The 22761-nt window shown below is 41.2% G+C and overlaps 1 protein-coding gene across 6 annotated transcripts in view; it reads left to right on the forward strand.

Moving 5' to 3' along the window:
* Nrip1 (nuclear receptor interacting protein 1) overlaps positions 1–22761 on the forward strand; it is a 119055-nt gene that overhangs the window by 76363 nt on the left and 19931 nt on the right. For 5 of the 6 annotated variants that reach the window (XM_041678517.1, XM_041678515.1, XM_041678514.1 and 2 more), the window contains one exon: positions 912–7576. The exons of the other annotated variant lie outside the window; for it this stretch is intronic. In XM_041678517.1, coding sequence (XP_041534451.1) covers positions 1265–4735 — 3471 coding nt within the window. In that variant the 5' untranslated portion in view covers positions 912–1264 and the 3' untranslated portion in view covers positions 4736–7576. Of the gene's footprint in view, positions 1–911; positions 7577–22761 lie in introns of those variants that run through there. 6 annotated transcript variants of the gene reach the window in all.

The following is a 22761-nucleotide window of genomic DNA, read 5'->3' on the forward strand; positions in this document are numbered from 1 at the left end:
AGCAATCTTACAATACTTTCTGAATCACTTTTTAAATGTCTCTGTATTTATTGGGGATATAAAAGGAAATCGAAGGGGTAGGGAGAAAAGGACTTTATTCTGAGACTAGTCTAGAAATGTGGGCACAGGCTCACCTTACCCAGTGTTAGTGTTCCCTATCACAGACCCTGTTTTTATATCCTTCCGCGGTGGTCCTAAAGCAGATTGTTGTGCAGATTGGAATTGGAGAGCTTGAGCTGTTAAAGGAGCAGAGTGAATCCTCGGGATGCCTTTTCCTGCTGTTCTCCTGTGCAGTCCAGATGAGGTTATAGCGTGCAGTTTCCAAGTGGTGACCTTAGTCTTTTAGGTTCTCATTTATCCGTACTTCAGAGGGCAAGAACGTGTATCCAGGCATGTGTTTTTATGGTTATTTTCCTTTCGAGGATTAATATATAAAGTTTCATATCTAGTGTGTTATGTGTGCTAGTTACAATTAGCATAGTGGGCCTCATACTGCAGAATTTTTTATATGTCATTTTGTTGTTCCTGAGGTTAAGCTATACATTCTGATTTAGGAAATGATTATAATTAGCCTGTCTTCTAGTTCTTCTGGTAAGGGAGGAAATAAACAATGAGACAGGTAAGTGAATATTCTGTACAACATTGGGGCGTGTTTGCAAACTCTCCTATGAATAATTGCATAGATGCTCACAAACTCTTATCTCCTCCTTTGGTTGCTATGGAGTATGTTTAAGGCTCCTTACCTACAAATCACGTATCAAATGGATGTGACTGTAATATGTATATGATATGTGTTTAGTATCCATGTATAATTTCTATGCATAAACTCATGCTATATTTTATTCCTTGTAGGTAATAAGCAAGATTCTGGTTCTGTACCTCCTTAACTGTTTCTGTTTATTTATTTTTAGATACTGACACGTACATTTGGTGAGCAACAAACGATGAAGAAAGACCAACAGTATAGTCCCTGAGAAGGGCTGCCTGCGTGCCACTACATACCTCTGTGTAAGGAGGGAGTTCCAGCCGCTCCTTGCCTAGCTGCTGATCAGTGCTGGGGTCTGCGGGTCTGCATTGGAGTTTGCCTGCCTCTTACCTGTCACTGCCAGACGACATCCCGGTCAGAATGTAACAGCACATCCCTCTTTGACCGTTAGTGAAGGTGACCGACTGACATTGACTTCCTGAAGTTGGGTCTTACCGGTGAAAGGAAGCATCTTCAAAGTGACTAGAAGCCACGCCCCTGTGAACACTTGTATTGAACATGACTCATGGAGAAGAGCTTGGCTCTGATGTGCATCAGGATTCTATTGTTTTAACTTACCTAGAAGGATTACTAATGCATCAGGCAGCCGGGGGATCAGGTACTGCCCTTGACGAAAAGTCTGCCGGCCACAACGAAGAAGACCAGAACTTTAACCTTTCTGGCAGTGCCTTCCCCACCTGTCAAAGCAATGGTCCCACGCTCAATACACACACATACCAGGGATCCGGCATGCTGCATCTCAAAAAAGCCAGACTGCTGCAGTCTTCCGAGGACTGGAACGCGGCAAAGCGGAAGAGGCTGTCTGATTCCCTCGTGAATTTAAACGTGAAGAAGGAAGCTTTGCTGGCTGGCATGGTGGAGAATGTGCCCAAAGGCAAACAGGATAGCACTCTACTGGCCTCTTTGCTACAGTCATTCAGCTCGAGGCTCCAGACTGTGGCTCTGTCACAGCAAATTAGACAGAGCCTCAAAGAGCAAGGATATGCCCTCAGTCACGATTCCTTCAAAGTGGAAAAGGATTTAAGGTGCTACGGCGTGGCCTCGAGTCACTTAAAAACGCTGCTGAAGAAAAGTAAAACCAAGGATCAAAAGTCAGGTCCCACCCTCCCTGATGGGACTAAAAACCTCATCAGAGACAGCTTTGTGGAGTCTCCTCATCATGTCGGACAAAGTGGGGCAAAGGTCATCAGTGAACCCTTGTCTTGTGCAGCGAGATTACAGGCTGTTGCCAGCATGGTGGAAAAAAGGGCTAGTCCTGCCACCTCCCCCAAGCCTAGTGTTGCCTGCAGCCAGTTAGCGCTGCTCCTTTCGAGCGAAGCTCACCTGCAGCAGTACTCGCGGGAGCATGCTCTAAAAACCCAGAATGCACACCAAGCAGCAAGTGAAAGGCTCGCTGCCATGGCCAGACTGCAAGAAAATGGTCAGAAGGAGATCAGCAGTTTCCAGCTCCCCAAAGGGGTGTCCGGCCATCTCAATGGACAGGCCAGAACCTCGTCATCAAGCAAACCGGTGGCTAGCAAGAACGCAACATCGTTTCAGAATCCAATGGGCGTTGTTCCGTCTTCCCCCAAAAGCACGGGCTATAAAACCCCGCTGGAAAAGAACAACATAAAGCAAGCCGCTAATAACAGTTTGCTCTTACACCTGCTCAAGAGCCAGACCATACCCACGCCAATGAACGGGCACAGCCAGAGCGAGAGAGGCGGTCGTTTCGAGGAGAGTAGCACACCCACTACGATTGACGAGTACTCCGATAACAACCCTAGCTTCACCGACGACAGCAGCGGAGACGAAAGCTCCTACTCCAACTGCGTTCCCATAGACTTGTCCTGCAAACACCGCATCGAGAAGCCAGACGCCGACAGACCCGTGTCTCTTGAGAACCTCACACAGTCCTTGCTAAACACCTGGGATCCCAAAGTCCCTGGTGTGGATATCAAAGAAGATCAAGATACCTCAAAAAATTCCAAGCTGAATTCACACCAGAAGGTCACGCTTCTTCAGCTGCTACTTGGCCATAAAAGTGAAGAAAATGTTGAAAGGAATGCCAGCCCTCAGGAAGTCCACTGTGATGTGACTAAGTTCAATCCGCAGAATTACACAAGGACTTCTGTCATTGAAAGCCCCGGTCCCAACAGGACTACCCCGGTGAGTACTCCACCACTGCACACAGCCGCCAAAGCCGAGTCTCCCATCAATCTCTCGCAGCCCTCGCTGGTCATCAGGTGGAATTCCCCGCCATATGCCTGCAGTACCCCCACTTCAAAACTAACGAATCCTGTGGCCGGCCACTTGATGGACCTCACCAAAAGCAAAGAATCGCCCGCTGAGAAACCAACCCCAAGTGAGAGTGCACAAAATTCGACCACGTTTAGTGCCAGTAAACTGTTACAAAATTTGGCCCAGTCTTCCATGCCCTCGGAAGAGCTCAGACCCAGCAAACAGCTGCTAAGTGGAAACACAGAGAAACCTCTCAGTGTGATTGATAGGTTAAATAGCCCTCTGCTCTCAAATAAAACACACGCAGTTGAAGAAAACAAAGCCTTCAGCAGTCAGCCAGTGGGACCTGATCCGGCACTTCCTGGTTGTGAGATAGAAAATCTGCTGGAAAGACGCACTGTCCTCCAGTTGCTCCTGGGAAATTCCAGCAAAGGGAAGATCGAAAGGAAAGAGAAAGTTCCTTTGCGAGATGAGCCTACTCAGGAGCATCCGGAGAGATCTGGAAGTGAACAAATACTGATGGTGAAAATCAAATCCGAGCCTTGTGATGACTTCCAGCTTCACAACGCAGGTGTGCATTTAAACCACGATGCTAAGAGCGCCGCGTTCTTAGGCGCCACTCCCACCATGCGGAGGAGTACAACTGCCTTACCCGTATCCGAGGACTTGAAATCGGAGCCTTCCTCACCTCAGGATTTTTCTTTCTCCAAGAATGGTCTGTTAAGTCGGTTGCTGAGACAGAATCAAGAGAGTTACCCAGCAGAAGAGCAGGACCGGAGTCACAGAAATAGTGAGCTGACACCCCTGGAATCGAAGAACTTTTGCATGGTCCCCAAGAAAAGGAAGCTTTATACGGAGCCACTAGAAAATCCGTTTAAAAAAATGAAAAATAGTGCAGTAGAGACCGCCAGTAATCACCACGCCCCGGAAGTGCTCTATGGGTCCTTGCTTAATCAGGAAGAGCTGAAAGTTAGCCGAAATGATCTTGAGTATAAGTACCCCGCGGGTCACAGTTCAGCCAGTGAGAGTGAACACAGGAGTTGGGCCAGAGAGAGCAAAAGCTTCAATGTTCTGAAACAGCTGCTTCTCTCAGAGAACTGTGTGCGCGATTTGTCGCCGCACAGGAGTAACTCGGTCGTCGACAATAAAAAGAAAGGACACAAAAACAGTGTGCCCAGTAGCAAACCGGAATTCGGCATTTCTTCTTTAAACGGACTGATGTATAGTTCCCCTCAGCCCAGCAGTTGTGTGGATAATAGGACATTTTCATACCCGGGAGTGGTAAAAACTCCGCTGAGCCCTCCTTTCCCAGAGCACTTGGGCTGTGTGGGGTCCAGACCAGAACCTGGGCTTTTGAATGGGTGTTCCATGCCCATGCCCAACGAGAAGGGACCCATTAAGTGGGTCATCACAGATATGGATAAGAATGAATATGAGAAAGACTCCCCGAGACTGACCAAAACCAACCCCATCCTCTATTACATGCTCCAGAAAGGAGGCAATTCTGTTACCACTCGGGAAACACAGGACAAAGAACTCTGGAGGGGGCCTTCCTCTGCTGAGAGTGTCTCACAGGTCACAGTCAAAGAAGAGCTGCTTCCTGCAGCGGCAACCGAAGGCTCCTTCTTCAGTCTAAGAAGCCCTTACAATAGCCATATGGGAAATAATGCTTCCCGCCCACACAGTACAAACGGAGAAGTTTATGGACTTCTGGGAAGCGTGCTCTCGATAAAAAAAGAATCGGAATAACGCGTACCTGCCATATCACTTTGGATCTTTTTAAAATTAATCAGTATGAACTTGAGATCTGTATAAATAAGAGCATGATTTGAGAAAAGCATGGTATAATTGAAACTTCTTCATTTTGAGAGTATTGGTTCCTGGTGATGTTTAAATATGCATACTAATTTTTGCTTAAACATTAGCTGTCCTGAGGAAGCTATTGAACTAGAGGTTGGTTGTTTACTGCTTCTGTGTGTGTCAGATAACAACTGTGAGTAGCCTATGGATGGGACTCTTTTATAACCATAAATCTGAGGCATACATTAGAATGCAAAACTCCATCAAGAGTGGATTGATGCAGTTTGCTTGCTCTCTTTATTAGGGTACTTCATTCCGCATCTCCGAAGTCAGCCTACATAGCGTGTTTTTAAAGTCCAAATTGTTAACTATTTGAAAGATAATCAAATGAAGAGAAACACAGAAGCCTTGTGCTGAGTCACGTCTCCTCAGTCCAAAAGTAAGGAAAAGGAATGCTTGCATTTTTCACTTTTGCTAAACAAAAATTCTTTTTAACTCTTGGAACAAGTTTTGAGATTCCCATTGTCTGCCCCACCCCCCAGACCTTTTCAATATGTATTTCTTTAGACCTTGTACTATTTAGTAAAAATTGATTACAATTGAGGGGAGTTTAATAGATCCCTAACAATAAAAGGCAGATTTCCATTTTTTATATTTTGACTACTAAATTAATACCTCCTCCTTTTACAAATTTCAGGAAGGCAATGTTCATCCTCAGGCAGTTGCCTGAACAATTGACTACTTAGAAATAGTTTTTAACAAAAGCAAAACAAATTTTCTTCGGACGGTTTTCACCATCTCTTTTGAGAGTTACTCCTCACCATTCCTGTGGTACCTGGAAATCTTAGGACCAGGATTTCTTAATCCTGGGCACAGAAACTGCATTAGGACCATCTGGAGCAGATTGTTAGGCAGCATCTCAGGTCTACAGAACAGGGTCTCTGCTGGACCTGGGAGGCTCCAGCCTGCATCTTTACATGTCCTGTATGTGTTTAAAAACCACGGCTTACAACTTTGCCGGAACATGGGACGTTAAAGAAACTATTTGATGCCTATATTTTCCCCCAATACAGTCACACATCAACTCAAAATTTGCAATATTGTAGTTCCTATATTGCTGTTGTATCTTTGGAAATCAGGTTCAGAATATACTTTTTATGACAAAAAAAAATCAGGTAGAGGGGACAATTTTCCTATCTGGGCCAACATCTCAGGAAAAATCTGTGATTATTTATTTGTTCTAATTAGTAACATCGACTTAATTAGCCTTAGGGATGGAATAACAGGGCCACTTAGCAAACTCAGGTGATCCCAGGATGGTTGGGAAACTTCTCCTGAATACATCCTTCCCTTCTCTTCAGACCATCTTCTGCAGAACAGTGCTTATGAAGATAGCAGTTTAAACCCAAGAAACACATTAAACTCAGATTTTCTGGAAACAAATCACAGGGCAGCTTTCCATGACAGAACCTACACGGTCACTTCACGGCACCAACTCATTCTAGACGTATTGAAAGTAAACATTGGTACTGTCTTGGAAGATCTTACTGTGTAATTGAGCCACATGGAATTTTGACCCTAAAACAGGTTGGGTTTTGAGTTCAATTTTACAGCCCACAGTTCTCCCACCAGACAATATTTTCCTTTCGGTCTTGAACCAGGTTAGCAACCGACTTAATCAAAAAATTATTGTGTACTCTGTAATTAAGTAGGAGGAAGTTTATTTGAAGTTGTTGTATGTACTTGAAGCTGTTTCTAAGATTTTTTTATATTGCAAATGGACATTATTTCTTAATTATCTAAAATTCTAAATGCTTATTTTTTTTCTCAAGATGGTTTGTAAATAGTTAATGGATATGTTCTCTGGTAACCGGAGTGTGTATTATGCTTCACAGAGGGAGAGGAAGGCCTATGCTTATTCTGCTATGAGAAATTCCACTGGCCAGTGAAGACACTTTACTCCATGTCCATACTGTGACAATCTCATTGTCTACACTATATAAATAAGCTTTACACTAAGTCATTTTTCTCGGTTATTGTGAAAGGGTTGGGGCCTTAGAAATCTGTTGTAGGATGCTGGTGTTCATCCTCAGTTGGAGGCATTGGGCTTCTTACATTGACGCAGCACTTAGGTCAGGGAACCTTCCAGAGCCACCGTTGCTTTGTTTTGTTTGTTTTTGTTGGAATGGGAATATGTAATACAGAAATAAATATGAGTATAAAGAATGCTGTTCTGACTTACTAGAGAATACCCACACAGTGAGTTTAGAGTAATCTTAATGAAGAGGAAGGGCATACATCCTCCAATTTCCTTTGTTTATGCATATGTAGATTCAGATATGCACACATCCACATTTTCAAGGACTATTTTCGATATCTAGGCAATTTCTTCCTAATAAAGTCATTTGTGACAGGGGACTGCAGCTCTCATTGACATCAGTAAGGTAGCACTACCTGTTTATTCTCTGCACATCTTACAGAGGGATAAACTGGTAAGAATATATATTTTCTATATATATATATAAAATGTGTATATATATATATTGACTTGTTAAATGAAGATGTTAAAATTGGTTTTTAAAAGTAATGTAAATAGTGATTTCCTTAATGAAAAAAATACATATTTTGTATCATTCTAATGCAACAGAAAAACCTTTTAATTTCTTTCGTTCCTGTATATTCCATGTATAAGTGTAAATATAATCAGACAGGTTTAAAAAAAATGTGCATGTATGTATACAGTTGCAAGTCTGGACAAATGTATAAAATAAACTTTTATTTAAGTTGTGATTACCTGCTGCATGAAAAGTGCATGGGGAACCCTGTGCATCTGTGCATTTGGCAAAAAAAAAATGTCTTACCAAGTCAGATCAGATGTTCATCCCAACACGACAGTATTCCATTTCTGGACATGACTTCTGTGGCTTAAACTTTGTGAGAGAATGTGCTTTCAATCCAAGGGTCTTAATTTAAAAAAAAAAAAAAACAACCACTTTCAACATAAGCATTCACAGAACTTCACCAATCTTAAAATCCCATTGGAAACATTACAGCCAGTGTTCCTACAGGCACAGTACCATTCATGGTTTGAATTCTGGGGTTTGCAACCAGTTTTGATGCAATCTGCTCAGTAACATAATTTGCCATTTTTATTAGAAATTTAATTTCTTCATATGGTATCATGAATTGTACATACTGCAGTGTGAATTTTTTGTTTTGTTTTTTTTAAATCTTTTAGTGTTTACTTCCTGCCGTGAATTTGAATAAATGAGAAAATGCATTGTCTCTAACTTGAAATGACTTATTTTTGCGTGTTCTCTCTGGTTTTTAGTTTTACATTACTGTCCAAGTCCCAGGTCATTTAAAAAGAAAAAATAAATAAAAGCAATAGATCATGTATTTTGTCTGTCTCAGAAAAATGAAGGGGAAAAATAAGCAACAGACCAGCCAGTTAGTATATTTAGAAACATGTAATTAAAGCATAGCTCAAAATGACAGTTGGCCTGTGGTCTGTCTTCCATTTCTCACTGTGTAACTCAATGACCACTACATTTTTTTTTAGACTGGAGTTTGTACAATATTCCAAAATAAAGCTAATTAGATACATATACTTTGTCTTAAGATTTTTATCAGGGGTTTTTATTTCATTTTTTCTGTGTCTTGTTTGTTTTTATTGCAAGAAAATGTTTGGGTTACTTTCCAAATAAATCTGTATATAGGAAAAGAGTTAAATGTGGTCAGCTGTATATGTATGCGGTCAGAGATGGAGACATTTGCTTCATGTCTGTTGGCAGAAGTAAAGACTGAGCCCAAGACTTCCATCTGGACAGGTGTTCTGCCACCAAGATAGATTCACAACATTATTTTTACTTTTTATTTTGAGACAAGGTCTCACAAAGTTGCCTAGGGTATCCTTGAACTCCCTGTTTTGTCCATACAAACTTTGACCTTGATTTTTTTCTTGCTTAAGCCTCCTAAGGAGCTAAAATGTATAGTTCTGAGCCATCAGACCCAGCTAAGAGCAGCTTATTTAGGGAGAAAAACAGTGAAATAAGCCTCCTTTCTCTTCACTTTTTTTTTTTAAATTTTTTATTGAGAAAAAGAAAAAAAAAGTTTCCGCCTCCTCCCAGCCTCCCATTTCCCTCCCCCTCCTCCCACCCTTCTTCCCCTCCTCCCACTCCTCTCCCCCTCCCTCTCCAGTCCAAAAAGCAGTCAGGGTTCCCTGCCCTGTGGAAAATCCAAGGTCCTCCCCGCTCGGTCCATGTCTAGGAAGGTGAACATCCAAACTGGCTAGGCTCCCACAAAGCCAGAACATGAAGTAGGATCAAAACCCCGTGCCATTGTCCTTGGCTTCTCATCAACCCTCATTGTTCACCATGTTCAGAGAGTCTGGTTATATCCCATGCTTTTTCAGTCACAGTCCAGCTGGCCTTGGTGAGCTCCCAATGGATCAGCCCCACTGTCTCGGTGGGTGGGTGCACCCCTCGTGGTCCTGACTTCCTTGCTCATGTTCTCCCTCCTGCTCCTCATTGGGGCCTTGGGAGCTCAGTCCAGTGCTCCAGTGTGGGTCTCTGTCTCTATCTCCATCCATCACCAGATGAAGGTTCTATGGTGATATGCAAGATATTCGTCAGTATTGCTATAGGATAGGGTCATTTCAGGTTCCCTATCCTCAGCTGCCCAAGGAACTAACTGGGCACCTTGCCTTGGGCACCTGGAAGCCCCTCTAGGTCCAAGTCTCTTCCCAACCCTAAGATGGCTCCCTTAACTAAGAATTGTGCTTCCGTGCTCCCCTATCCAACCTTCCTTTATCCCAATCATCCCGTTGCCCCAAGTTCTCCCCATCCTACCCTTCTCACTTTTCTCTCCCCATCTCCCCTTACCCCCTCCCCCCCCTTAAGATCCCAATTTTTTCCCCGGCAATCTTGTCTACTTCCCCTACCCAAGAGGATAGCTATATGTTTTTCTTTGGGTTCACCTTCTTATTTAGCTTCTTCAGGATATCCAATTATAGACTCCGTGACCTTTATTTATGGCTAGAAACCAATTATGAGTGAGTACATCCCATGTTCATCATTTGGGGTCTGGGTTACCTCACTCAGGATAGTGTTTTCTATTTCCATCCATTTGCATGCAAAATTCGAGAAGTCATTGTTTTTTTACCGCAGCGTAGTACTCTAATGTGTATATATTCCACACTTTCTTCATCCATTCTTCCATTGAAGGACATCTAGGTTGTTTCCAGGTTCTGGCTATTACAAATAATACTGCTATAAACATAGTTGAACAAATGCTTTTGTCATATGATAGGGCATCTCTTGGGTATATTCCCAAGAGTGGTATTGCTGGGTCCAGGGGTGGGTTGATGCCGAATTTCCTGAGAAATCGCCACACTGATTTCCAAAGTGGTTGCACAAGTTTGCATTTCCACCAGCAATGGATGAGGGTACCCCTTCCTCCACAACCTCTCCAGCAAAGGCTGTCATTGGTGTTTTTGATTTTAGCCATTCTGACAGGTGTAAGATGATATCTCAAAGTTGTTTTGATTTGCATTTCCCTGATCGCTAAGGAGGTTGAGCATGACCTTAAGTGTCTTTTGTCCATTTGAACTTCTTCTGTTGAGAATTCTCTGTTCAGTTCAGTGCCCCATTTTTTAATTGGGTTAATTAGCATTTTAAAGTCTAGTTTCGTGAGTTCTCTATATATTTTGGAGATCAGACCTTTGTCTGTTGCAGGGTCGGTGAAGATCTTCTCCCAGTCAGTAGGTTGCCTTTTTGTCTTAGTGACAGTGTCCTTTGCTTTACAGAAGCTTCTCAGTTTTAGTAGGTCCCATTTATTCAATGTTGCCTTTAACGTCTGTGCTGCTCGGGTTATACCTAGGAAGCGATCTCCTGTGCCCATCTGTTGTAGGGTACTTCCCACTTTCTCTTCTATCAGGTTCAGTGTGTTCGGACTGATATTGAGGTCTTTGATCCATTTGGACTTGAGTTTTGTGCACGATGATAGATATGGGTCTATTTTCATTCTTCTACAGGTTGACATCCAGTTGTGCCAGCACCATTTATTGAAGATGCTTTCTTTCTTCCATTGTATACTTTTAGCTCCTTTATCGAAAATGAGGTGTTCATAGGTTTGTGCGTTAAAATCTGGGTCTTCTATATGATTCCATTGGTCGACTTCTCTGTTTTTATGCCAGTACCACACTGTTTTCATTACTGTAGCTCTGTAATAGAGTTTGAAGTCAGGGATGGTAATGCCTCCAGAAGATCCTTTATTGTATAATGTTGTTTTGGCTATCCTGGGTTTTTTGTTTTTCCATATAAAGTTGATTATTGTCCTCTCAAGATCTGTGAAGAATTTTGATGGGACCTTGATGGGGATTGCATTGAATCTATAATCTTCAGTTTCTACTTAGGTATGAGTTGCGGGTAATTGAGGAGAGAGGCATTGGCCCAATAGCAAGTTCCATTTCCTGGAACCAAAATTGTCTTATAGGCGCAACAGGTTTCTCAATAGGTTTGTAGACATTTCAACTCAATGACAGAGCCCCCTTTAGCACACACAAATCCCCAGCCCAACTTCACTGTCCATCACTGCACAAAAACTCATAATGAATCAGCTCAGGTCTTAAAGACACACCTTGCTGTTGCATGTTCTCTGTGTATTGGCAGAGTCGGTCTTACTTATACACATAGATGTTGACTTCAAATGAAAGAAGGAGAGCCGTGCTCTTATTTACAAGGTGAGAAAGCCTAAGTGCATTGCCCGAGATGGGTTTTTAAAAGATCTCCCAGTTAATAAGTTCTTTTGAACTTTAATATGAAGAGTCTTCAAAACCAAATTGTGTTAGAATTTCCCATGCTCTGCAAGGTTCTAGTTTGTGCTTTTTGGTGTGGTAATATCAAGAACAACAAATGGAAATTTCAGTGCCTGCCACTGGGGTCACTAAACTGACCTGTTTGGGTATAGAAAATAGATTTTAAATATTAAATTGGAAAATGTACTGTACCCTTTTGGTTTTTATTCCACAGAATTTGTAGGTAAACTGATGCTGTGCTGTCTCTTAAGGGCTGGTATTTTGTTGACAGCCTGTAGTAGTGAGTTAATATGCCAATTTCGTACATTGTTAATGCAATTTATAGTTTTCAAGATGTTTTCTGGAGTAAATTAAGCATGCATGTTCTCAAGAGTCAGTTAATGTATTCCTGAGTTAGCAAGACAATTGGAAATAACCTTAAAATCCCCTTAGTTCTGCCACACCCGATCCTTCTATGAGCTAATACGAGTAAATGTATTAGAATTTTTGTGACCTTTTTTTAATGACATGGAGACCCAGAGGAGTTGCTGTTTGCCTCTGAGCTTCACCAAACATAGTGGACATGATACCCCATTAAGAAAATTGAGAAAACTGCGGTCCTTTTCCACTAATCTCTCACTTTTAGGGATAAACTTGCACAGGAGGAAGTGTATTACTGGTGTAGGAGTCCCTTATGTTTATGTGTTGCTTTCATTAGTTAATAAAGAAACTGCTTGGCCTGATAGGGCAGAATTTAGGTAGGTGGAGAAGACAACTAAATTCTGGGAGAAAGAAAGCATAGAGAGAACCGCCATGGAGCTGCCAGAGTCAGACATGCTGAATCTTTCCCAGTAAGCCACGACCTCATGGTGATATACAGATTATAAGAAATGGCTTAAATCAAGATGTGAGAGTTAACCAATAAGAGGCTAGAGCTAATGGGCCAAGCAGTAATTTAATTAATACAATTTCTGTGTGGTTATTTCATGTATAAGCTAGCCGGGTGGCTGAGACAAAGGGCCCCCTCTCTTCTCAACATATGACAGATATGGATCCCGTCTTTAGAAAGCTGTGTGAACAGCTCTGTAGAGAAGGGGGCTCCTATGGGCTTGTTGCCTGAGGCTGTTTACTTCAAAGACAACAGCACAACAGCAGGATGGTTTTCGTGTAATCAGAAAACTACTCTCTTACCAGGATTCTGAAGGCTTTTTTCTATTACTTGTTGTGTGAATCATCTAAAAAGCTTGAACACCCCATTGTTTGTGTTAGCCATCCTGTGGTCCCTTACAGTATGCCTGCTTGTCACTTTGCTTCTAGCCTGATGTTGTGAGTTTGTTTGTATTCTATCACAGTCATATCTGCACCTCCAAATAGTAGTTGTTTTTGGGGGAGACAGAGATCCTCATTCTGTCCACTTCATAACTTCAAAGACTCCCTTTAGGCTGGCTAACTCCATGTAACTTGACACAAGCTAGAGTCATCTGAAAGGATGGAATCCCAAATGAGAAAATGCCTCCATGGGATCAGGCCGTGGGCAAACCTATAAAACATGTTCTTAATTAGTGATTGATGTGGCAGGCCCAGCCATTGTGGGTGGGACCAACTCTAGACTGGTGTATCAAGAATCTATAAGAAAGCAAGCTAAACAAGTCATGAAGAGCAAGTCAGTAAGCAGCACCCTTCCATGGCCTCTGAAAGAACTCCTACCTCCACGTTCCTGCCCTCTTTGAGTTCCTGTCCTGGCTTCCTTTGATGATGAACTGTGAGTGATACAGAAGTATAAAGCCAAATGAACCCTTTCCTCCCTAAGTTGCTCTGGTCACAGTGTTTTGTCACCTAGTAATAGTAACCCTAAGAGGCCCCCCAAAACAAGATTGTGGTGCTTACCTTTGCTCTTCCTCAGCTTTCAACTATACGTCTCCCTTTAATGTAGCTCAACTCGGGGCATAGTGTCATTCACTTATTTAAAGAGAGTCCTGGAATCTAAGTATGTATGGAAACAAGACGCGGTCCAGTCAAGGGAGCTTTTCCAGGGAGTGTTTGAGGGCTGCAACTCACATGCAAATTAGCTGTGAACTTCCACCTAGGGTTTTCCCTTTTTCCTAATTGTTTTCCTACTGCTAATGAAAAGAAACTTTCCCTCCCAAGATCATTGCTTTGGGTTTGATAGCATCTCCTACCCATTTTATCATTTTAAAAGCTTTAAATGCTACAGTGGGTGTTTTCTCTAAAGTGTTTTAAGAGGAAGGGGTGGGACGGAGCCTTACAGTGCAGTACTGGGCCATGCAATATCGTCACCCTCAGATTTGCAGCGACCTTGCTTCATTCTCCCAAGGCCTGGGGTTGCACACATGAGCTATCACACCTTGCTCATTCTTGCTTTTCTAACGGCAGGAGGTTCTTATAATAAGGAGCAAATCTCTTTCATTCCTCCACACTTGCAACACCACAAAGACAATTAACATCTTAGAGTCTACAACAGTCTCACATAGATAGCTCTGATTATCGAAACAGAGGCTATACCTAATACCTCACTTTGCCTAGTGTGATGCTAATAAAGGTCAGTCCAGTCATCTTCCTGATATAGAGAGCGTGACGTGGGGGGTTTCAGACCCCTTTAGGATTGCTTGCTACTCATGAGATGTTATGTCCTCTGTATCAAGTCAGCTCCTCGGCCATAGAACATGGTCCTCTGAAGGGGATGTTTCCTGCTCACTTTGGAAATGTGTGCTTAGAAAGAACAGAGCTGCTCGAGAGGGAAAGTCCTGACCTGCCTTTTACCATGGTGTGCTGGGAAGTCTACGATGTGACTTCAGCAATCATCACAAATCAAAAAGATCACACACAGAAACTAGACAAACACCGAGTGTCATCAGTCCCTCCCATTCCAGCCTAGGGGAGCTATTGGCATGTGATCTCTCGTTTCATAACCCTTCAGAGTGCTAAAAACATCTCTGTTCAACGTTCTCTGCCATGACGGTTCCTTCTTCCTGTATCTCCTTTCAGTGATTCCAACCATCCCTGTCTTTAGAGCTCAGACTTCAGGATTTTTCTAGGTACATGGCTGTCCTAAGGTTTGTCTCTTTCCTCTAACTTATGTGTATCTTCCCACCTTGTTATATTATTAATATATGAAGTTCATCTTTCTCCAGTCTTGAATTCAGCATGCATGCTTTCTTCCATTTTGTTCTAATGAATGGAAAAATCATTCTTGTCTAGAAATTTTATTCCTCCATAGCATTGGCTTATTGTCACTGTTGCTCGCCTGAGATTTCCTTAACCTGTTGCTCCCAGCCTATCTTCTATTCCAGCACTCTGAGCTTTAGCACTTCTCATCTCATCTTCAGCATCTGCTTGGACCTCCTCCTCCTGTCTCAAAAGAACTAGAAATTCTAGTCCAAGAAAAGTTTAAGAGCCCACTGTATTGTTCAAACAAATGACTATTGATAACAACTGAAGCCTAGTGTGAGTTCAATTAGATACTTCCATGTTATCCAAGGTCTTACTTAGCCCTGACTGTATTTTCAGACTTTCTGCTTCCTCCTCTCACACTCTCCTCCCCATCTTTCTCAATCATGCAAATAAGAAACTTTGCAAATGGCTCACTGACTCTGAGCACTCTGCCTTCATGCCATTGGTACATCAGTTCTTTACCGTTCTTGTCCTTTCTCCAAGTGTTCCCATCACTTCCCATCAGAGTAGTAAACTGCTCTTTCCTTTTAAAGCCTAACTTGCTGTGGGACAATGGTCTTGTAATTTGTAAAGATTTGTCAGTTGTATTGTTTTAATAAAACGCTGATGACCCAGTAGCCAGGCAGGAAGTATAGGTGGGGTGGTGAGAATAGGATATAATTAATGTAAACCTCTGTGTGTTTCTTTGGGACTGGATGGCTGTGGGACCAGATGGGACAGAAATCTTAGGCAACACTACATTCTTAAGGAAGTCCTACATATTGTTCTGCTATGGGACAGATGTGTTGTTGGGTTCTCTACAAATCCATAATGATTTTTATAAACTTCTCTTATTCATTAGCGTGAATAACACACTGCAGACTCCTTTGAAAAGGCAATAGGTAGGCAAACGAAGTTCATAATGATAAGCTTCTGACCTGACAGAAGCAGCAATTAATATTAACCTGATTTAAATCCCCAAGGAAACATGAATTCCTGTGGGTACAGAAATGCCAACCAATATCAAATGCTGATTAGTTCACTAGTTACTTGTTGTATTGTTTTAAATGTAGCAACTACCCTATTGGTGTAGGAGGTCCTTATTAATGAATAAAGAAACTGCCTGTTGATGGGGCAGAACTTAGGTATGCAGAGAAGACAGAACTGAATGCTGGGAGGAAGAAACAGTCAGAGAGAAGCCATGGATCTTCTGCCTGAGACAGACGCCAGTTAGAATCTTTGCCGGTAAGCCACTGCCATGTGGCGATACAGAAATTAATAGAAATGGGTTAAATTAATATAAGAGTTAGCCAATAAGAAGCTAGAACTAATGGGACAAGCAGTGTTTTAATTAATACAATTTCTGAGTGGTTATTTCTGGGCTAAGCTAGCTGGGTGGCCTGGACAAACAAGCGGGTCTTCCTCCTATATCCTATGATGACTAAATCACTAGGATTTTGGTGGCTCCGTCCATGACAAAATGTGCATGGGTTAATATAAAGCTTATCTCAATATGAAATTAGGATGCTAAATATGATTTTTCTGTATTCTGAGTCCACAAAATTGACATAAATGTGTTTAGCGAGTTCATTCTGTTTGCCTTGGAGCAGGATAAAAACACATTTCCCATCCTTCAAGAGAAGAAATAGAATCTTGTCTGAAATTTGTTGTACTCGGAATCTTTGCAACTGGCCCTGGAAATGTAAATCTGAAGCATATTCAGGATGAGTAGGTGTTTCAGTGAAGGTGAATTATAGTTCACTTTCTCTAGCCAAGTAGTGCTGATGACCATCATTCCTGATTTCTAATCACTGGTGTCTAGCTTCAAGGCTTTTTAAATAAGAGGGATATTTAAGTTAGTTCTTGTGTAGTTGAAGGACCATGAGGACAGGTGGGTAGGTTGAGAATGAGAGGAACAATTACAAGTTCAGGTTCCCCGCCTTTGCTAAGAGTGAGGTCATTTCCTTATGTTCTAGGTCTGATTTCTAGAGCTGAAAAGAAAAAAAAATTCCTTTCTACTTGAGAAATGTAGAATATCTTTTAGTCTTAACTATTTAAAGGATAATCCTACTTCCTTCATCAAAGATAAGAAGTTCGTTGTGAATCCATAGATTTAAATCATATTTATTTCTAGTGTCTTTTGTCCTGGGGTAAGAGTGTAGGCTCACAGAAACCATGAGCTTCGTGGAGATAAAAGGCCCTATAGGTAGAATTTGGACCTGGAATGTGCTCCCAATGCCCACAGGGTTAAGTGTCTGAGCCCCAAAGTGACACAATTGAGAAGGCTTGGAATTTGAGCAGATGTTATGTTACCTAGCAGGAAGCCTTCACGTCATCTCTTCATCTCTTGGCTAGGATGTGAATGGTTTGCTCTGTTACATGCTCCCCATCATGTCGTACCATCACTGACCCAAAGCAGCAGGACCAACTAATCACTCTTCAATCTTCAATCCCAACTCTTCAATCCCAAACAAACAGCTCTGCATCTTAAGTCAGTTGTCTTAGGTGTTCATTACACATGCACTTTGCAATGTTTCAGTGACTTTTCAGTATCTTCCACATTAAAATACTATTTATTATTTAAGTTACAGAAAAACTGAGCAGAAGCAGCCAAGATTTACCATATAATGTCCCTTAGACATACATCTAAATGTCCCTTCTATTAATAACATTTTTAATAGCATGGCATATTTGATATAATTGGTGAACCAAAAATATTGTATTATCAACTAATGTCCACAGTTCACATTGAGTTTTAATCTTTGTATCTATTCATTATATAGAATTTGATGAATGTATGATGTATAACACTATTATAGTACCATATAGTACAAATTCACCACCCCAAGACTCCTGAATGCCCCCACGGCCCCCTCCTTCACCCCACCACAAATCTCTGACAATACTATAGTACAAGCATTATTCCTTTTCTAGAATGTCCTATAATCAGAACCTATCAATATGAAGCCATTTCAGAGTTGCTTCTTAAACCTAGTGAAATGCACTGAAGATTTTTTTTCACATCTTGTGGTTTGATAGTTCACATCCTTTTATTGATGAATAACGATTCATTTCTAAAGCATACCAAAGTTTGCTTAAGTGTTGACCTATTGGATGATGTATTGGCTGTTTCCAAGTTTGGGCAATTATGAGTAAAATTCTATAAATATTTGTGTGTGATTTTTATGAGAACACAGCTCTCTCTCTCTCTCTTTCTCTCTCTCTGTCCATTTTCTTCTTCTTCTTCTTCCTCTTCTTCTTCTTCTTCTTCTTCTTCTTCTTCTTCTTCTTCTTCTTCTTCTTCCCTTACAGAAAATCCAGTCTTACTGTAGTTTAAATTTCCCAGCTTCTTGACAATCAAGTGAAGTTTAACTGTCATTCCAAACTTTTCAGGTTCATTGGCTGTATCAGAATAGGCTAAATTCAGTTGTAGTATTACATAGCCCCAGACACTTGATGACTATGATCCACACAGTTCTAGTTCATATTTGTGATACCTGTCCATCCTGAATCAGCAGAGGCTCTCTTCTATTCTGTCCTCACTGCAGAGTTTATAAATAATGGTACATTTACTACCTCTAACTATCAATGGGATAGTTACAGCAGAATGGAGAGAAAATGGTGAACTGAGTGCTGAAATAATGGTCATAAATTTTCATCAATGCATTACAATACTTGGTTTTAAAATTTGGGTCTAAGTATATGTTGCTTTAGAAAAGAGGTTCTTCTTTTGTTTCCAGAGAGGATGAGAAGCTGTGGATTGCTTCCAGACTAATGTGGTTCGATGAACCAAGACCTTCTGAAAGGTCACCATAAGCATCCCCCAAAATACTTCACCCAACAAAAAGCAGGAAGCCCTTTGGAGAAAACTACACCCAAATTTCCTAAATTTGTTTATAAATGTTTGTTCACATTTAAAGGGGGATATGCTATAGAGATTTGTATTGGTGTAGATCTTGGTTTATTGATACAACTTTAATTTCAATTTTGTTATATGTATACATTTCTGCTCTGGATTAAGCTATTATGTTTGGAGCCTAGGCAGTTTGGACGCTCACCTTACTAGACCTGGATGGAGGTGGGCGGTCCTTGGACTTCCCACAGGTCAGGGAACCCTGATTGCTCTTTGAGCTGATCAGGGAGAGGGACTTGGTCGGGGGAGGGAGAGGGAAATGGGAGGCGGTGGCGGGGAGGAAGCAGAAATCCTTAATAAATAAATAAATTTAAAATAAAAAAAGTTATTATGTTTGTGCAGCTCATTTAAAAAAATAATATATAATTAAGAAATATAGGTTAATAGACAGTCATCCTCAATTGATGTAGGAGGGTCTTTATCTATCTGTTGTTTCATTGGTTGATTAATAAAGAAAACTGCTTGTCCTGATAGGTCAGAACATTGGTAAGTGGGGAAGACAGAACAGAATGCTGGGAGGAAGAAGGCAGTGAGGCAGACACGATGAAGCTCCCACCCAAGGTGGACGTAGGCTAAAATCTTCCCAGTAAGCCACCACCTCTTGGTGCTACACAGATTATTAAAAATGGGTTAATCAAGATGTGAGAGTTAGCCAATAAGAGGATAAAACTAATAGGCCAGGCAGTTTTTAAAAGAATACAATTTGTTATTTCAGGTGTAAAACTAGCCGTGCAGAAGCCGAGTGGGATGAAAAGCAGGCCTGCCCATAGCTCATCACTACATACAATAATCAAGTTTGTAGTCATATTTGTTAGTTTTTCTAGATATATAGATATATTTCAGTTATATAGGCATTCTTCAAATCTTTCAGAGACCTTAAGGATATGGCATTTAAAATGTTTTAAGAACATAGGACTTTTCACAACAATGAGACACATCTGCTTCTGGGAGCACCAATCTACTTCAAGAGGATGATGGGCTTCGAAGAGGCTCCTTATGAAGTTTGTTGGCCATTTGAACAAGAGACTGCTCTTGCCTGAACTGCTTGATGGTGTGCTGTATGAACTGGTCATGCAGGACCCACAGAGAAATGACTGCTGAACTTGCCTAAAGGTGAGACTGTCCTTCAGGGTTGCAGCTTCATAAAAGAGTATGCAAGACATTCTACAGAACTCAGAAGAAAGTGATTGACAAACTGCCAATATAGGTGGAATTGTCTTTGAAATCTCCTGCTTGTGGAAAAGTCTATAGGATACTATGGGCTAGTAGGCTGAAGATGAATGCTTCAATGTTACAGAAGAACTTTGGGTGACTGTCCAGGCAGCAAGATGTGTCTGTCAATTCTAGAGTTTAGGAAGTGGCTTACAATGCACTTCCTGTTAACTTAGGTAATAGTATGTCCTTCTGGGGTCTTTGATGGAGTTGAATAATCGATAATTATAGTTTTTCTTAGTTATGATAAGAGATAAAGTAGATATAAATATTGTAGCTGTAATTCTTGCTTGATACCTGTTTTGTTATATGTAATTTTTCTGTGTTAAAGTTAAAACCTTCCTTTTTAAACAGAATAGGGGAGGTGATGTGGGATTTCCCTCTGTATGCTGTGAATACTGTTAGTTAATTAAAAAAATACTTTGAGACTATATCATAGCAGGGCAGAGCAGAGCAAGGTGGGGAAAACCAAACTGAATGCTGGGGAAAAGGAGGTGGGATCAGGAGACACCATGGAGCTGCTGCCAGAGACAGACATGCCGAAACTTTGTCGGTAAACCACAGCCACATGGCAATTCACAGATTAATGAAGGTGGGTTACTTTAGAATATAAGAGTTAGCCAGAAATACACTTATGTTATTGGCCAAACAGTGCTTCAAATGATATAGTTTCTGTGTGGTTATTTCAGGAGTCTGGGCAGCCAGGAACACACAAGTAGCCTCCTACAACACACATTTTAGGACATTGTCCTTGAATTCTTTCCCTGAATAAATGATTTCTGTTTCAATATTTACTGGTAATTTCTGAATTACCAGAATCTAGCTCATGAAAGTTTTTTTTATTGTTGTTGGAGCCATTCTGAGAACTCGATGTTTGCTGCTTTGTTCATTCATCTGGAGAAATATCTCTTCCACCCTAAGCTGCTGACCTTGGGTGATGGCTCTGTTTCCTTCTTTCTTTCTCATATGTTTCTGCAGCATTGTTGTAGTCAAGAACAATCCCTGTCTCTGTCAAGCTCTTCCGGTGCCATCTGAGCCTCACTTCAATCAGAGCCAACATCTTGATGTTCCTACTTAGGTCCCCACTACACAAGAATAATCCCTTGATCCTATCTCAAACTTCACTTTTGTCCAAATGAGATTTTCCAGAAACTTTTCTAGGTTTTCAGTTCCCCATGTTCCCAACACTGGCCTCTAGAGAGAAGCAGGCAAGGAGCAGGAGACTCTTTGATTTATAAGTAAGGCAACTCAGAGCTGGAAGGAAACAGGAGCCATTATACCTCCAGCGTGATACACAGTGGCTGCCATTCTAACCATTTTTAAGGAGGTGCTTTGGGATCTATCATACAGTAGAATACAAATCTTTGAAGCAAAAATCCTGAATTTAAAGATACTTAAAAATGAATGAGAATCTGTTTGAGTTTTAGAATTGTGATCTGAAAATGACCTTGGTATCCTGAATATGATATCTTATGATCAGCGAGTTAGCTGAAGCTGTGTCTACCTCCTCCCTTTTCTAAGTATGTTTATGTTTTTAATTATATCAACTGTACCCATTCCTGAAAACAAAATTTCAGAAGAGTATGGGAAGAAAACATTGAGATACAATTCTACCATCAGTAGATTGAATACTGTCTCTATTAATATGAAATAGTACTACTATTTTCTTTTAATCTTTTAAATAATTATGCATGTGCTTTACATTGTGAAAATCACACTTGGTTTGGAGCTTCTGTCCTGTGTGGCAGACTCTGTTTTCCTAAAATGGACACATGATTTTCCTCAGCAGGGTCTTACTTTTCATTCTCCATGCACCAAGCCAAACCCTGTAACTGCCTTGATGACTAGATTATGGCATAAGTAGCCCTGCATTAGCCCATAAGGCTGTCATAGCAGGTGATGCAGCAGCTTCTATTGGTTCTCATGCTTAAGCCACTGGCCCTGGGACACCAGCCATTAGGCTGTGAGGAGGGCTAGGTCACAATGAAAACCTGCGTGTAGTTGTTCTGCCCAACATATCAATTGCAGCCATGAGCAAGCAAGCTTTGGATGATTCCTGCTTTCAGGCTGCTTTAGCCAGTGTCAAGTGAAATGGAAAGAAGTGTGCCTGTGAATCCATGCCATAATGACAGATTCTTGAGCAAAACAAATACTATCATTATTTCATGCATGCACATTTCCTCATGCTTGTCACAGTTTTCTATCAACTTAATGTGGTGGCATGTCTGTCTTGCCAGCTACATCTCCCTGTAATATTTTATAGTTACATCATCTGCCCTCTGTGTATGCATATGTTTTGTTGGGTGGAGGGGCTAAGGAATTATCCCACCACATAGGTTAGGCTGCCCTCAATTTTTTAATCCTTCTGCCTCAGCCTCCCATTTCCAACTTTCCCATTGCTATTGATGCAAAAGATAGCTAAAAATGTCTTTTCACACACTCTGTTGAATATTGCAATTCTGAATTTTTTTTCCAGAAAAATTGCTTTTAAAAGATAAAAGTAAATGTTTTCCATCCTTGGTTACATTAGTTAACTTTATTTGGCTCAGTGGAATAAAAATGGTCTTAAGTATTACTGTTTCTTTGGGGTGTTGAACCCCAGATGAAACTGGATTTTAGTGAAGCAGTGCCCTCATCACATGCAGTAGGGGGCATAGGGCCTCCAAACACCATCTAAAAATCACCAGAGCCTATAAACTGACCTTCGAAGGTAATATAGATGCAGGCCCTATATTGTAGATATGATAAACATATGTATTGTATTTTTGATTGTATAGCTACACAATCAAGGTTAAGGTTTTCAGATAGAATATGTAGTATTAATGATCCAGGCAGGTCCCAAATGCAATCAGTCTTATTATAGGAAGAAAGAGTGGGGAGGAG

The sequence above is a fragment of the Microtus oregoni genome, unplaced genomic scaffold, assembly GCF_018167655.1.
Source record: "Microtus oregoni isolate MIOR12 unplaced genomic scaffold, Mior012 000030F_ref0000283, whole genome shotgun sequence".
In the NCBI taxonomy this organism is placed as follows: Eukaryota; Metazoa; Chordata; class Mammalia; order Rodentia; family Cricetidae; genus Microtus; species Microtus oregoni.